Consider the following 15,057-nt stretch of genomic DNA (forward strand, 5'->3'; position numbering starts at 1 on the left):
GCTGGTGCTAAGGCACCACATGAAGATATAACTCGCTGCCCCTGCTTTCTGCCATCCTGTTTATTTCTATCTCTTGTCCCAACCAATAAAAAAGAAAAGAAAAGGAAAAAGCACCCAGGGCATTTAAACTAAACTTATTACAGAAGTTGGCAGGTGAAGCCAAAAGAAACTTGATATAGTTGTTTGCATGGGGATGTCTTTCACATCACACCTCATTTAGTTCCTGGCAAGGATTGAGCCTTTTGCATGCATTTGAGCTTTCCAGTGTCTATGGGTAAATGTAACAACACTGTCACTTCATCTTCTTACATGGAGGGAGAAGGGTTCTTTTAAATGAACAACATGGAAGGATTATGGAGCTTGAACAACAGAAAGTAAGGAATCTTACATTTCTTTTTGGAATGCAGGCTGAAGAGGAGAGGAAGCAGCAGGAACTGGCAGCCACTCAGAAAGCCCAGAAGGAAGCAGAGCTGAAGCAAGAGCTGGAGAAGCAGAAAGAAAACAAACAGGTGGAAGAGATCCTGCGCCTGGAGAAAGAGATCGAAGACTTGCAACGCATGAAGGAGCAACAAGAGCTGTCCTTGACAGAGGCTTCCTTGCAGAGGCTGCAGCAGCTCCGAGACGAGGAACTCAAACGGCTTGAGGATGAGGCATGCCGAGCAGCTCAAGAATTCCTGGAGTCTCTGAACTTTGATGAGATTGATGAATGTGTCCGAAACATCGAGAGGTCACTTTCTGTGGGCAGTGGTTATTCTGCCAAGCTCAATGAACTGACTGGGAATGCGTGCAGTGAAAAGCCCAACTTTAACTTCAGCCAGCCATACCCTGAGGAGGAGGTGGACGAGGGCTTTGAAGCTGATGATGATGCGTTTAAGGATTCACCCAATCCAAGTGAGCATGGCCATTCAGATCAGAGGACGAGTGGCATTCGAACTAGTGATGACTCTTCAGAAGAGGATCCTTATATGAATGACACAGTAGTGCCCACAAGTCCTGCTGCTAGCAACACCATGCTTATTGCTTCCGGCCACGACTCTCTCAGTCTCCACAACTCTTCGAGTGGTGAATCCACATACTGCATGCCAGAAAATGTGTCCTGCAGACCCCAAAATTCTGAGGAACTGATTTCTCCCGATGGGGACTATGATTATGATCAAGATGACTATGAAGATGGTGCCATCACTTCTGGCAGCAGCGTGACTTTTTCTAATTCTCACAGTAGCCAGTGGTCTCCTGACTACCGCTGCTCAGTGGGGACGTACAACAGTTCTGGGGCATACAGGTTCAGCTCTGAAGGAGCCCAGTCATCTGTGAGTACCTTTATTTCTTGTTACCCACTAACATTATACATTCAGAAGAAATGGTAGTTAAATTTTTCCTTGAATGGTAGATGTACCAAATCCAGTAGCTGTGTCTGTTCCTATAAATATGCACATACATTATATATAGCTTGACCTTGCTTACACTGAACTTGGACATAGTTATCTACTGGCAACTAGATACCATTGGGATGGGTGTACTAGAAATCCACAGACAGATTAGATGTATGAATTGCATTCCTAGTTAGAGGAACCTCTGGACAGGGTTATATCCTTCTATCAATTTTGATGCAGAACTTCCCATTAATTTCAATCAGGAGTTCCATACCTGGATTAGGGTACAGTCTAAGTACAGTTCTTATATGGGGAAGGTGAGTAAATTCATTATAAGAAGATTCAACTATATATACAGGATAGAATAGTATTGAATCAACTGTTTGCAAAAAGCCTTGAGAAACTAGATACACAAAACCTTTCTTTGTCAAAAGTAACTATCGTATAATAGCAAATGTTCATATTACTGAATGTGAATTCTTGGGACACTTTTTTCTCCTTTGTGGAAGGCTCTTCTTCAGGGCCGTTTCTCAAACCCACTGTAGGCTTTCAGTCCTTTTATTCTTCCAACCATAAATCTCTTGAAAGAACTTGGTTTCATCTACCAAATATACACCCAAACTATTTATGATTGGGAAAATAAAAGGACTAGAGCCTATAGTGCTTGAGCAACCATGAAAACATACAAATATTGACTGGCTCTGAGGGCAGAAGCAGCACTAAAATATCTTGGATTGTTATATTTCAGGCAATAAAATACAATGAGCTATTTTTACTCTTGTTTTGACTGCTGTTGCCCTAGGAATAAATTGGTATTTCTTTGGCTAATTCTGTGGGGTTTGTTTTCTCATCAGCTTATTTTTCTGAGGAAGGCTCTTCCTGCAGGGAAGAAATAAACTCTGGCACCTTTTCCCTCCCTGACATTAGGGAATTAGCTTGTGTGGTGCTATTTGGGAACTTTTCCATACCAGCTTTGCCTACGATACCTAGTGACCAATTTCCCACCTGAGAGAATGAGTGAACAATTACATGTTTCATCCTGATACATTTCAACAGTGTAGACTGAAGACTCCTTTTATCCCCCATCCCCTACATGGTTATCTGTGTATGAAACCAGATCAGGAACTTAAACTGAATGTGTAAGGGCTCGGGGGGACAGGAGGGGAACTTGCCCCATACCTAAGGATACTCTGTAGATTTTGCTTTTTGAAAACCATCTAAATTGAGTGTTACATACAGGTCTTGAGGGGTGGGAGGAGGTAGTGCACACCAGTTGCACCCTTCAAAAGGATAACTCCCTTTAACAGCTGTAAAGCTGTTACATAGGTTTGTTATATATAGATAGTAGGGCTAATTATAAACCAAGTGCACAGTGTGAGCTGCTGAGCACTCTGAGCTTCCTTTGACTTTAGTGGGAATGGTGAAAGCTCAGTTCTCCTCAGGATTAGACTGTAAGGATTAAATTCAGATGTATAAATTCATGAAGGGCCATCAGGCTCTGGGGAATATCTGAGGAGGCAGTGACTTTGCCAATGTTCCAGCCGAGGTAGGGGGCTTCTTTCTCAGATGGGATGCCGGAATGGGCCACACTGTTCAACACAGTGGGAGGCATTTCAGACATGCCTAAGTGAGTTAGTTATGCCAATAGAAGTTAAGCAACAAACTCACTTAGCTGTTTTTGAAAATCCCACCCTGTATTCCTGACTGACAGCTCCAAAATGAAATTGTCAGCCCAGGAGAAGATAAATAGACTGAAAGTCTGCCCACAATGCAAATTGGGAGAAGAAAGAGCCTTGTTCCCAGCAACACTGCCTATTCTGGACGCCCTTATTTGTCCCCACAGCATCTTTCCTTCCCCACAGGAGCAATTTGGGGATTACTATCAGTGAGAATAATAACTACAATGGGGAACATTATGTTCCCAGCTAGAAGAGTATGGAGATGGTAAAGATCCTCCAAGAGCTGTTTCAGAAGTGGGTAGGGTTAACTTTCCATATGTGTTTCTCTCCTCTCCCCACCCATCCCCATTATTCTGTTGTGCAATACATACCTGACCACGGAGCATGTGTTGTAGAAACGTCACAAAATGTTATGGTATCAGACTTCAAAAAATCTGCTGTATAAAAATCTAAACTTTGCTTTTTCTTAAAATGTTTTTATTCTGCATTAGCCATTAGCCATTCTGCTGTAAGCTCCTTCCTATATTAGAGGCAGTTAACGTTTGTTTGACATGATGTCCTTCTTGCCTCCTGGCTGCTCATTTCACCTTTCTTCCCTTTCTTCCACAGTTTGAAGACAGTGAAGAAGACTTTGACTCCAGGTTTGATACAGATGACGAACTTTCCTATCGGAGGGATTCGGTCTACAGTTGTGTCAGTTTGCCCTACTTCCACAGCTTTTTATACATGAAAGGTATAGAGCCGACCAGAGCTGGTTAAAGAACCAAAATGTTCAGAAATCTCTCTAGTATTTTCCTGTTTTAAGGATTATAGCTCCACTTCAGTACTGCTTGCTGTTTATGATTTCATTAAGGGGTGAGAGAATGACGTGGAGAGAGCCATTCTCAACTTAAGCTCTGACTGCAATGTCTTGTATTAGGCAGATTGCAGATAGTTCCTCTTCTGCAAAGGGACATGGACCAAGCAGCTCAACTTCATTACCTTTTATAGTCTGCATTCATTTCACGTAACATCTTCACTGACGAGTGAACAGCTGAACGTTGGATATGTCTTATAAAGTGGCTAGAAAGCCAGGTTCTACCAGAGGTAAAGGAGAGACTGTTCCTGCCCCAAAGACCTTCCAATCTAAACAGATAAATAAAAACATTCTGACATGCAGTGTACTAGGAGCCAGTGCCAGAGACCACTCTGAAGTCAACAGAAGTCTTTCAGTGGGCTTAGGATCAGTAATCCAAAATAGGCTATATTACAAAGCACCACGAGAGATTTAGGAAAGAATATATTCAGGAGTTTTTTTGTTATGATTCTTAGTTTTCCCAGCAGATGAGTGGCAACAGCCTATAGGTTGTATTCTATTCTATATATGAGGTTTATCAACGTAGTGCCCTCACGTAAGAAGACGTGGGAACTTACATGACCCACAAAAATTTGCTCTACCTCTCCCCTCTAACAATGACAGTTACTCTACAAACCATGCAACACCACAGCAACTCTCCTTACTAATCACAACATAATTCCGTTCACAAATCCAATATTACAAAAATACACTCACCCCCCAAAAATAAATCCTTAAAACCAGTTAAAGTTCCAGAGGGCATATCAGACATAAATCACAACCAAATTAATGAGTAAATATCCTCCAGATACATTGCCATCCTACAGTGGACAGAGTTAAGATTGTCTGAGTTTGTGTCAGCATGATGACTGTGACTGATTTGTATAGAGATGGTGAGGTATGTGTGAAAAGGTGATGTATGCAGAATGGCTTTATGCTGTGGCCTGGCCTACCCTCAAAAGTTTTACTACTGTAACTATGTTGATTGGGGGATGGGTTTTTTGCCAATGTAGTTATATTAATAAAATCCTAGTGGGGTTGCAATTAGTTCTGGTATCACTTATTTTGCTTCCCAAACGATAATAAGCTATATCAGTATAAGCACGGTTATACAGGTATAATTGCACCCACACTATGGGAGTTATGGTGGTTTAACTGTGCTTGTATAGTTAAATCAGCAACAGTTTCCATGGTAAATTCAGTTTCCTCAGCTGTACCAGCTCTGGTAGTTTTGAGTTTGGTATTATTTGCTCATAGCAACCTTAAACGTTTAGGGATGTTTTTTGTAAGTTTGAATATGTATTAAACTCTGGTGTTAGCATTGCTTTTGTTGGGATAAACTACTGGGGCCTAATTCTCATTTCCAGTAAGGCCTATTTACACCGTTCACCCACTTTAAAGCTGTTGTACATTCCCAGAACAGCGTGAGGTGGCCTTAGTGTATATGAAAATGAGGTCTTCAGTCTCATGATTCATAACAGAAAGGCAGCGATATTGTCACTTCAGTGATTGGTTAACACCTTTCCATCGTCAGTGTTGATTCAGTCTCTTGATTTAGTTATAAATAAAGGTTACTTATTTGTTAGTTTCTTCGAGATAGACCTACTCAGGGTATTAAATTTTTTAGATTGATGTTTTTTGTTATTTATTTTTAATGTAACCTTTTAAGCTAATCCTCTCTCTTTTCTGCCAGGCGGTTTAATGAACACATGGAAGCGACGCTGGTGTGTCTTGAAAGACGAGACCTTTCTGTGGTTCCGTTCCAAGCAGGAAGCACTCAAACAGGGCTGGCTGCACAAAAAGGGGGGTGGATCATCTACGCTTTCCAGAAGAAACTGGAAGAAACGCTGGTTTGTCCTCAGACAGTCTAGGCTCATGTACTTTGAAAATGACAGTGAAGAAAAGCTGAAGGGCACCATTCAAATCCGAACAGCTAGGTAGGTTTACATGTGCATTTTGGTTGGACATAGCTTTACATAAACACCTGTCAGGGCTCAACCCTGAAAGGTGCTGAGTGCCCTCAACTCCCATGCATTCGTACATGTGTTTATGTGTGTGTGAGAAAAGAACTAAGCACTGTCCTAACTTGACTCCAATTTAAGTCAACTGAGGTCTTAATGTAATCAGACCAACGTCAAGCACATTTGAAAATCCCAGCCCTACTTATTCAGTAGTCATTCAGGACAGTTGGAGAAATGCTGTCAAGCCTTCAGCCACAGGGAGACCTGGAATGAAGAAGGTGAAAGAAGTACTGTCTAACCTTTAGTCTTAGTAATTTTTAATCTACTGTGAGTCACAGTCAGATATCTTCTCAGGGAGACCTGTAACCACAATTACATTTTCCTTTACCTTTAATATAAATGCACTGATTTACTGGCCAAACCAGTTTTCTAAAAGTGTATGGCGGTTAAAAGAGGGCTTTATAATGGAAGCTGGTTACAACCTTAACTGTGGAGAGGCTACCATCTCTCCGCACTATACCAGATTCCTATAATTAATCAAAGTGCTTTCAGTCACTAGAAAGTACGTTTTCACAGCCTTTAATTGTGCAACCTGCATTGACTTCAATTATAATCGAGTCACTAGAACTCCCACATAGCACTTTAATAATGTAGGAATCATAGAATCATAGAATATCAGGGTTGGAAGGGACCCCAGAAGGTCATCTAGTCCAACCCCCTGCTCAAAGCAGGACCAATTCCCAGTTAAATCATCCCAGCCAGGAGTGGGAGTGTATCCTGTTATCAGGTACAGATGGTTCCATGTGTGTCGCAATTCCAAGCCTCTGCAGGCATGTTTGAAAAAAAGATTTTCTATGTGAAAATGTCTTTACTTTCTCTTCTAAAATTTCAGTACATCTTAGGTTTGCGGGTAGGGGGGTTCCTAAGTGGGTATTAAGATGAAAGACTGATAGTGCTGTGTAGTCTCAGTTCTGTGTGGCAATGTGTGGAATTTGCCCCACATGGCTTTGCTAATGTATGTTAGGATTAGGTTACAATACCTTGTTCCTGTTCTCTGTCTACCTTGAGCAGAGCCTATCATTTGTATTCTATTACTACTAACTTATTTTTAACCTAAATCAAAGCTCCATCAAGTTTTCTTTGCGGATGTGACTGCTCTCTAAGTCTACTCTCCGGGCTTGATCCAGTGCCTACTGAAGTGAATGGGATTCCCATTGACTTCAGTGGGCTTTGGATCAGGCCCTTTGAGCATATACAGATCTGTCACAGTAGTAACGGGCAGCTACTGACATAGTAAATCCATGAATATAGATCCTGGATTCTTACAACTAGCCTTCTGTTACTCTTGAATTCGATATTCACGTCTACCATATTGGTTATGGTTAAGGCTCTGTGTTTGTCACAGAGGTCTTTCTGTGACCCTTGTGACTTCTGCAGTGGCTGGTGCACCTGGCCTGGAGGCCACCTGAGCAGCTCGGGCAGCCCCCAGACCAGGCTGGGGCAGTCTCAGACCTCCCTGCCCACCAGCAGCAAGAATTTGGGTGTGGGGACCTCAGAGCCAGGGGTTGGGGTGCGGGGCAGTGCTTACCTGGGGGTGAGGAGTTCCTGGAAGGGTGACAAGAACTCCCCTCCCTCAGGTCCTAGCTCCATGTACTGTCTCCGCCCACAGGCACCGCCCCCGCAGCTCCCATTGGCTATGGTTCCCAGCCATTGGGAGCTGCAGAACGGGGGTTTGGGGTGGAGCGGAGGCAGCACATGGAGCTAGGAGCTGGGGTTGCCATGTCCCAGGAGCCAGGTAGGGAGTCTTCCCCTACCCCTTTCCCCCCATGACACCTAAGCACCTCAAAAGGGTTGGTCTTCAGAGGATGGGTGCTCAGCACTTCCTGGAAACCAGGGCCCTTTAATGTGTCTTAAACTGGTCACCCAAAAACTGACAGACAAAATGCCATTACGTTTGAAAATCTTGGCCTGCATTTCTGGCATCTTCAACAACCCCTTGAATATTTTAAGGAGTCAGGGTAAGATCTTATGTTTCCTTTCCTCAACACTGGTTATTTGTTCAGAGATGGGTCTCTTCCTCCTCATTAGTAAGGTTTTTCTTTGTTGTTGTAAGTATTTATTTTTTAAATGACAAGAGGGGAAAAAAAGGCCACTTTAAAAAGTGAAGCTTCACAGTGCTTTGAACATGGGTAACTTGGACAGTGGCTACGATGGCCATGACAAATATTGTTTTGGTGAATTGATAATGTTTAAGTAACAGGAGTCTGCGTAACACATCTTAAGTGAATCAGGGTAAAACAAGTAAATATTATTCTGAAATATTAGCATGTCTAAGCTGCTCACTAGAAGGGCATTGTCACTGTGCATGGGGTATCTCTCTAGCGTTAATTCTGGCATTTGCATCCATTTCAGAGAGATTGTTGATAATACCGGTAAAGAAAATGGGATTGATATAGTAATGGCCGACAGGACCTACCACTTGATTGCTGACTCTCCTGAGGATGCTAGGTAAGAGAATCATTAAGCTTTTCATCTCCATATCATTCTAACTCTTGCAAACAGCAGCAGTGTATTGGCAGTCTTTTACTTGCAATCTCTGAAGGTATTGGCCAGCAGTATTAAACACACTGCATTTAATCCCCTTTGAAAGATCTTGTGAGGCAGTTGGAGATTGCAGCCACCAGAGGCTGCCAATGGCAGCGTGTTACAGAAAAGAGCCATATCAGCAGTGCTGCGATAACCAGGATTCGGCCATGTGTCGCTTTCCAGCCTGCTCCCTGTGACAACCTTTAATGTGCTCTTGCCTGTACAGGGTGATTTCCTTTGGCCACTTCTCTCACTGCTTTTTGTGCTTCTCAGGCCCTTCTTTACCTGCTTAAAAAACTGATGCAATCCGTATGATCCAATATAGGCTGTCTGAAATAAAGCCCTGGTCTGGCAGGCTCCTACACTGTTCTCTTTGCAGGATTAGGGCTTAAAATATTTTCGTATGTGAGATTTCACATGGTCACTGTAATTCAGAGGAGTGCACTCACATTCACAAACGAGAAGACTGGTATTTAGAGCAAAGCACGTGATCTCCATCTGCTCAGCTGTTAAAGGTCTTAGAATCTGATACGGATCCTTGGCAGCAGCAAAGAAAAATTTTCTAACCATAGTTTCATAGGCTAGGAGCAAGCTAAAGTTGCTAGATCTATTACATTCCAAATCCAAAAATCTGAATTTAAAAAACTACCTGCAATGGCTGAGTGACAATATCCTACTTGCCTATCACATCATTTACAAAACCACAAGCATTCAAATGTAAGAAAATAAATAAAGTTATTTTTAAATTTTACACTGCCCGCTGAGCTGGACTCCTAGGACAAGAAGTGAGGATATGTGGGTATTTTTACTCAGTGGCCTCATCTAAGTTACTTAGTGCTAGATCAATAAGGGACTTAGGTACTAATTCCAATATTTAGACTCCACTGAGATCCTGATAACCCCACTCACCTGCCACCTAACCATGTAGACGCCTAAGTCTGAATCAGTAAAGTTCCCTAGGTGCCTAAGTTTCTACCAGGAGACATGCAATACACCTAAGTTCTGATCCCACTGAGCTGTGCAGCATCCTAGCTCATGCCTAAGCCAGGCCTAGTGGGATTCACAAGCTAGGCATTTCCCTGCCTATCTTGCGTGTGGGGTGACCACACCCCACACGACTGGGCCTCACATAAAAGACAGCTGGGAGTGACCAGCTTGGGAATTTTTCAGATGGGGTGTGTGTGTCCATCGCAGAATGCTTAATAGCCCAGTGGTTAGGTCTCCCACACTCCACATAACTGTCTTCAGATCCCCAGTCTGCCTGAGTTGGAGCAGGGACTTGCGCGTGGATAGCTGGTGGTGTGGCTCCTTCAATCTCTCCTGTTGAAGCTGTTCCACTTTGTATAAATAATTGTTCACTTTGTATAAATAATTATAAATAAGGACCAGAGAGAGACAGACTCTATAGCCTGCTGGTCAGGGCACTCCCCTGTGTACGGAAGACCCAAAGTCAAGTACCTGCTTTTTATCAGGCAGAGCAAGGATTTGAAATCAGATGTCCCACCTCCCAGTGAATACCCTAACCACTAGGCTATGTAAGTGAAGGAGGGGCGCTCTCGTTCATGAGCACGTGAGAAGGCTGACCTGGCTTAGCCATCTAACTCCAAAAGTGGGTTCAGGGCTGTGAATCCTAAGTAGAGATAGATGTCTCCCTCCAACCTGGAGCTTGATGTCTAACTATGTTTGAGGGGCAGGTCTTAGGTCCCCAGACCCCATCCTTGGCACTTCCTAGTGGCTACCTTAGGCAGCTCCCCACTCAGCATGCTGGCTTCTGTGGATCTTATTCTTAGCTGCCTTTCTCTCCCCTGGCAATGTATAGGGAGCCTGGGCACCTAACTCATGGCTGAAGGTTCCATTAGGCAGCAGGGCATCTAAAAGTCAGGTGTTTCAACATGAGCCGAAGTCCCCTTTGTGGATTTAACCCTTAATATTTCTATTACTCTTTTTTCTCATTTGTAAAATGGGAATAATGCTTCCCTCCATCACAGGGGTATTGAATATAGATTAATTAAAGTTAGTAAAGGGCCTTGACATCTTCTGATTGCAGTTCTTCTTGTTCATACTTTAAAGGGCTACTTTTCATAGGCTATAACAGCACAGTTAATTCAGTGATCTCTTTTGAAATTAAAATGAGCTGCTAAATCTTCCTTAAAATTATAATCTGAATCCATTTGTAAACTTTCCATTATTAACTTGAGAGATTTGTCATAAGATACAGTAACATATTTATGACCATGAGCAGGCTGGGAAGCGACACATGGCCGAATCCTGGTTACCACATATGGCTCTTTTCTGTACCATGCTGCCATTGGCAGCCTCTGGTGGCAGCAATTTCCAACTGCCTCACTAGTATAAAGATCCAGTTAGCTACTTTTGTCTGTTTGAACTACTCTACTCTCTGGCAAACTGCTCTATTGAGGAGCCAACAGGAAATTACCAGAGTTTAAGGGCTTTCATGTTCTCAGTCACATATCTCTACCTTTTTCCAAAACATAAGAGGAGACAGTGACTTTAGTTTCAGTGTTTGTTTAGTATACACACCACACACATTCAGGTTAATTTACCTGCTGGCGTTTTCCCTGTTTCTGTTTCCACAGTACACAATTGTTCTAAAATACCTTGGTTCCAGTGGGAGATGTGTAAAGATTTTCAGAGGTGCTGAAGTCAAGGGAGCTCTGAATGTTCAGCACTGCTGAAAAGCAGGTCCAAAACAGATTTAGAAGAATCTGTTTGCTAATTCTGATTACATTGAATGAAATGGTCTGAGGTCTGTGTTGTTCCCTATGCAGGTTAATCTCACACATGGGATGGAAATGCCACAAATTTTGTACTTATTGTTTTCTTTGCATTGTTCTTGTGTGGGGCGAAGGGACACATGCATGCAAACAAACAGTTTGGGGGTTAGCAGAAGAAACCTGCTGATCCTCTGAGACCCAATCATTAACTTGGGAACTGCAGAGCCGAGTGCCATCTTCCTTTCACCCAGATGCAGGGTTTTCATTCACTTTTAACTACGTAATTTTAAAAAAATATTTTAGGAAAATATGTACACTACTTGTACTTGAAGTTAAACTTTGATCACTTTTTTAAAAAATACTACTACATGCCCACGCTAGCTGTTGTATAATAAAAGGTTTGTAGGTGGCTTATACTATGAGGTCTGGCTTCTTTGATATGATTTAATTAATACACTGGATTTTAAGTAAAATACCTGTGGGTCAGAATCTGGAAAGGAAAGGAAAGATGAATCACTGTTTATAATCTGTGGGAATACTTTGGGTTTAGGATCCTTTAAGAGTTGAACCTATCCCTCCCTCCCTCTTCAGAGAGGCCCTTCTTACATTAATACTCCCTCCAGCAAGGGAGGGCTGGAGGTGATGCTCTCTGGAATCTGTGCCATTCTGAGCATTGACGGGGGAGCTTTTTGAGAGCTACTAAACACTGGGTTAGAACTGGGCCAGGCGTCCATAATGAAACCATTTTGCCTGCTTTCAGATTTTGTCACAAACCTAAGTTTCAGGCCAAGTTCAGGAAAAGGCTTGTGCAGCTTTTGATGAACGTGAGTTTTGAGTAAACCTGGGCTAATTTATGACCATGAGTGGAAACCATGTGAGACATTTCCTAGGTTTGAATGGTTTCACCCGAAACTTGGCTGCTCTTCTTCAAGAATTGCCCCTGCCAATCTCCGTTGCTAGGGCACCTGCACCCTCAGGATGCAGGTACAGAGCCAGCTGGAAAACAGTGTCCAATGTGGATCCAGATTTTTCATCCAGAGGTACAAAAAGGACCATAACCCTATTCTCAGCTTCTTTCCTACTGCCATGGGCTCTGGATCAGAACCAGCACTCTCGTTCACTTCCCATTTCCTAGATACTGAAGTGTTTATAGCTGCTACTAATTAAAATGTTACCTTTGTGGAAGGAGTTAGGCAGGCTACTAAACCCCTGGCTGTTGTGATACTGTTTTAACAACTTAGTCTGTCTCAAACTGTTACCAGGAGTCCAGTTTCCAGGTTTATGGGTGTGGAAACCTGGCATTTCCTAAACACCACAGTTTTCAATTACGTATGTGTAGGCAGAGGATCCATGAATGTAGGCAATTGTTTCAAAGAGGCCTCTAAACTTAAATCCACAGTTTTGCATAGAAAATGCTCATGTATATACAACTTCTGCACTTGAAAAACTGCAGTTGCAAAAAGTGTGAAGATGCAGTTTTAGAGGCTGGGATGAGGCCCTTTGAAACTTGGCCCTAGGGTAAGTATCTTTAGAATGGCAAGTTAATATCTCAAAGAATGACGTTCAGGAAACCTGCATAACTGGCCAAGTTCGGTGCTCATATTTCAGTGGGATTGCACAAGGTAATCGGGTTCTAACTCTACAGGGACCAGAAGTAGATGAAATATATCCCAAAGGCAGACCACATGGCTGAAGTTTAGCCCTCCTGTAGTTGATACTCAGGATTACAGTTGGAATAGCAACTCCTGCTCCACCACCTGCCAGCTATTTCAGGATACCTGACCACTGGGTTGGAATAAATTGACACTGGCCCATCTTCAGGGCTTCCTTCCAAAGCAGCCTAGCGCAGACTGATTTTTGCCTTGCTCCTGACTACAGACAAAAGGAATGTGTGGGGAGTTCTTTTTGTCCTCCCCCTTCCCTTGCCACATGCATAGTGGACTTAAATACGAGATTATATAAACGCTCACTTTTTCAGGTTTATAGTAATAAGAAATGTCCAATCACAACATTATTACATCAGGATTTAGGGAACCATCTGAGGTGTGAACATCCAATGTTTTAAAACAAACAAAAAAATGTGCAGATTACTAATGTATCTATTCCAGCTGAACTGTTTGCTATATGTTTGGGTACATCCAGGTCGTAGAAGGGCTTCAGTGGGATTACAGTCAGTTCTTTAGAGATACTCTTTGTTAACACAAGGTATTTATCTTCAAATGGAATGGTGCAAAGGGGGTTGGTATGGGACATCTAGGAAAAATACTCTGGGGTGGAGGGGGTATTCAAGGATATTCTGGTTATTTCTTCTGGGATTCTGTCATTATTTGAACTGACTGCATAGAGGCTTGCTGGGTTTTTTTGAATGCTGAGAACAGAGATCCTTTCTGAGGCAGTTCAGGAAACCTGTAGAACCTGTTGCTTTGCTCCAGGCCACAAATGTGATAAAAAGGTTTTTTGGGTGTGAGCCTTTTGTCATGCTGGTGTTTGCCTTTCTCTCTTGCAGCCAGTGGTTCAGTGTGCTGAGTCAGGTCAATGCTTCCACAGAACAGGAGATCCAGGAGATGCATGATGAGCAGGCAAACCCACAGAATGCTGTGGTGAGTCAAAATTTAAAGGCAGATTAAGCAGCATATATTTTTAGAAAATAAAGTGCCTGATTGTGACAGGGGCTGACCACCTCTGACAATCAGGCACAAATTTCCTTGTGTATGTTACCAACATATCTGTGGTAGTGGCTAGAGGGTCCCATTGTGCTAGTCACTTTGCACTCACACATAATGAGAAGATGGATCCTGCCCCAGGGAGTTAAAGCCCATATCTAGAGGTTAACATTTCTTTTATTATTCTAAATTTCCTTTTTACTATTTATAGTCTCTTGATTTTATTTTATTTTATTTATTTATTTTTTTTGCATTTCACTGTCCTTGAGCAAAGAAAATTATTAGTTGGTTTCACTTTTTTTCTAGTCTGTTTCCCGATCAAATTTTCGTGCTCCAAAACAGTAGGGCAGTACTTGGGGTTAAAGTACAGGAAAGGCATACTTGTTTGATTAAATTAAAAAATACAACTATTTGTTAATTTAAAAAAATATGGGAACATTTCTGTTGGTTATTTTTACAGAACATATATCTGGGGGGCAGATATAACTCATTCAGTTTAGATAGTGCTAACAAGGAAACAAAGGAAATTAAAAATCTAGATTTCTGTTTGATGTTGGCTTCCCAAAGTTCTATACTGTGTGGTGGTAAGTTCTTGAGGGTATTGTAAATTAGGTCAAAATTGCAACTGAGTTGCAAAACTTAGAAAAATAGAAGTTGTTTTTGAACTTGCTTTGCAGTGAATGTAACTAAAGCTGATCTGTTATTAGATCTGTTTATCTGAAACCCTTTTTCCCTTTCCCCTAAATTTTAATGGTTAGAAGAAACTGGCACCTAGATCTATATAGTTTTGCATAACCAAAGAATGCAAAGTAATTCCCAGTTTTGCTTATACCTAGAAGTAATAGATTTAATAATATATTCTAGTGATATTAAAATGTCTTTTTTGGTTGGGTTTTTGTTGCACAGGGCACACTGGATGTTGGACTGATTGATTCTGTGTGTGCTTCTGACAACCCAGATAGGTAAGTTCCACTGACATTTTTGGCTGGGGTGGATGTTTCCTCTTTCAACATTTGACATTTTTTACACTGATCTCCATATTTTGCACATGAAACTATTTCACTGCCTTTCCTTTTTGATCGTGCCAAAATTGAGATTTTTCCAACATAATGTATGAAGTGGGTGGAGAAGGATCTGCATCAGTTCTAGTGTGGGTTCTGCTGACTTGCCTGGCACAAAGCTCTCTCTTGTTTGGGTCAACATGTGCATCAATCAGCTGTCTTGT

At 42.1% G+C, this 15,057-nt stretch overlaps 1 protein-coding gene across 1 annotated transcript in view; it reads left to right on the plus strand.

The window, feature by feature from the left end:
- MYO10 (myosin X) overlaps nt 1–15,057 on the plus strand; it is a 272,590-nt gene that overhangs the window by 233,713 nt on the left and 23,820 nt on the right. The window contains exons 25-30 of the mRNA XM_073332289.2: nt 408–1,310; nt 3,662–3,785; nt 5,581–5,824; nt 8,261–8,356; nt 13,676–13,769; nt 14,739–14,794. Of these exons, the coding sequence (XP_073188390.2) occupies nt 408–1,310; nt 3,662–3,785; nt 5,581–5,824; nt 8,261–8,356; nt 13,676–13,769; nt 14,739–14,794 (1,517 nt within the window). The remainder of the gene's footprint in view (nt 1–407; nt 1,311–3,661; nt 3,786–5,580; nt 5,825–8,260; nt 8,357–13,675; nt 13,770–14,738; nt 14,795–15,057) is intronic.

Source organism: Lepidochelys kempii, chromosome 2, assembly GCF_965140285.1.
Source record: "Lepidochelys kempii isolate rLepKem1 chromosome 2, rLepKem1.hap1, whole genome shotgun sequence".
In the NCBI taxonomy this organism is placed as follows: domain Eukaryota; kingdom Metazoa; phylum Chordata; order Testudines; family Cheloniidae; genus Lepidochelys; species Lepidochelys kempii.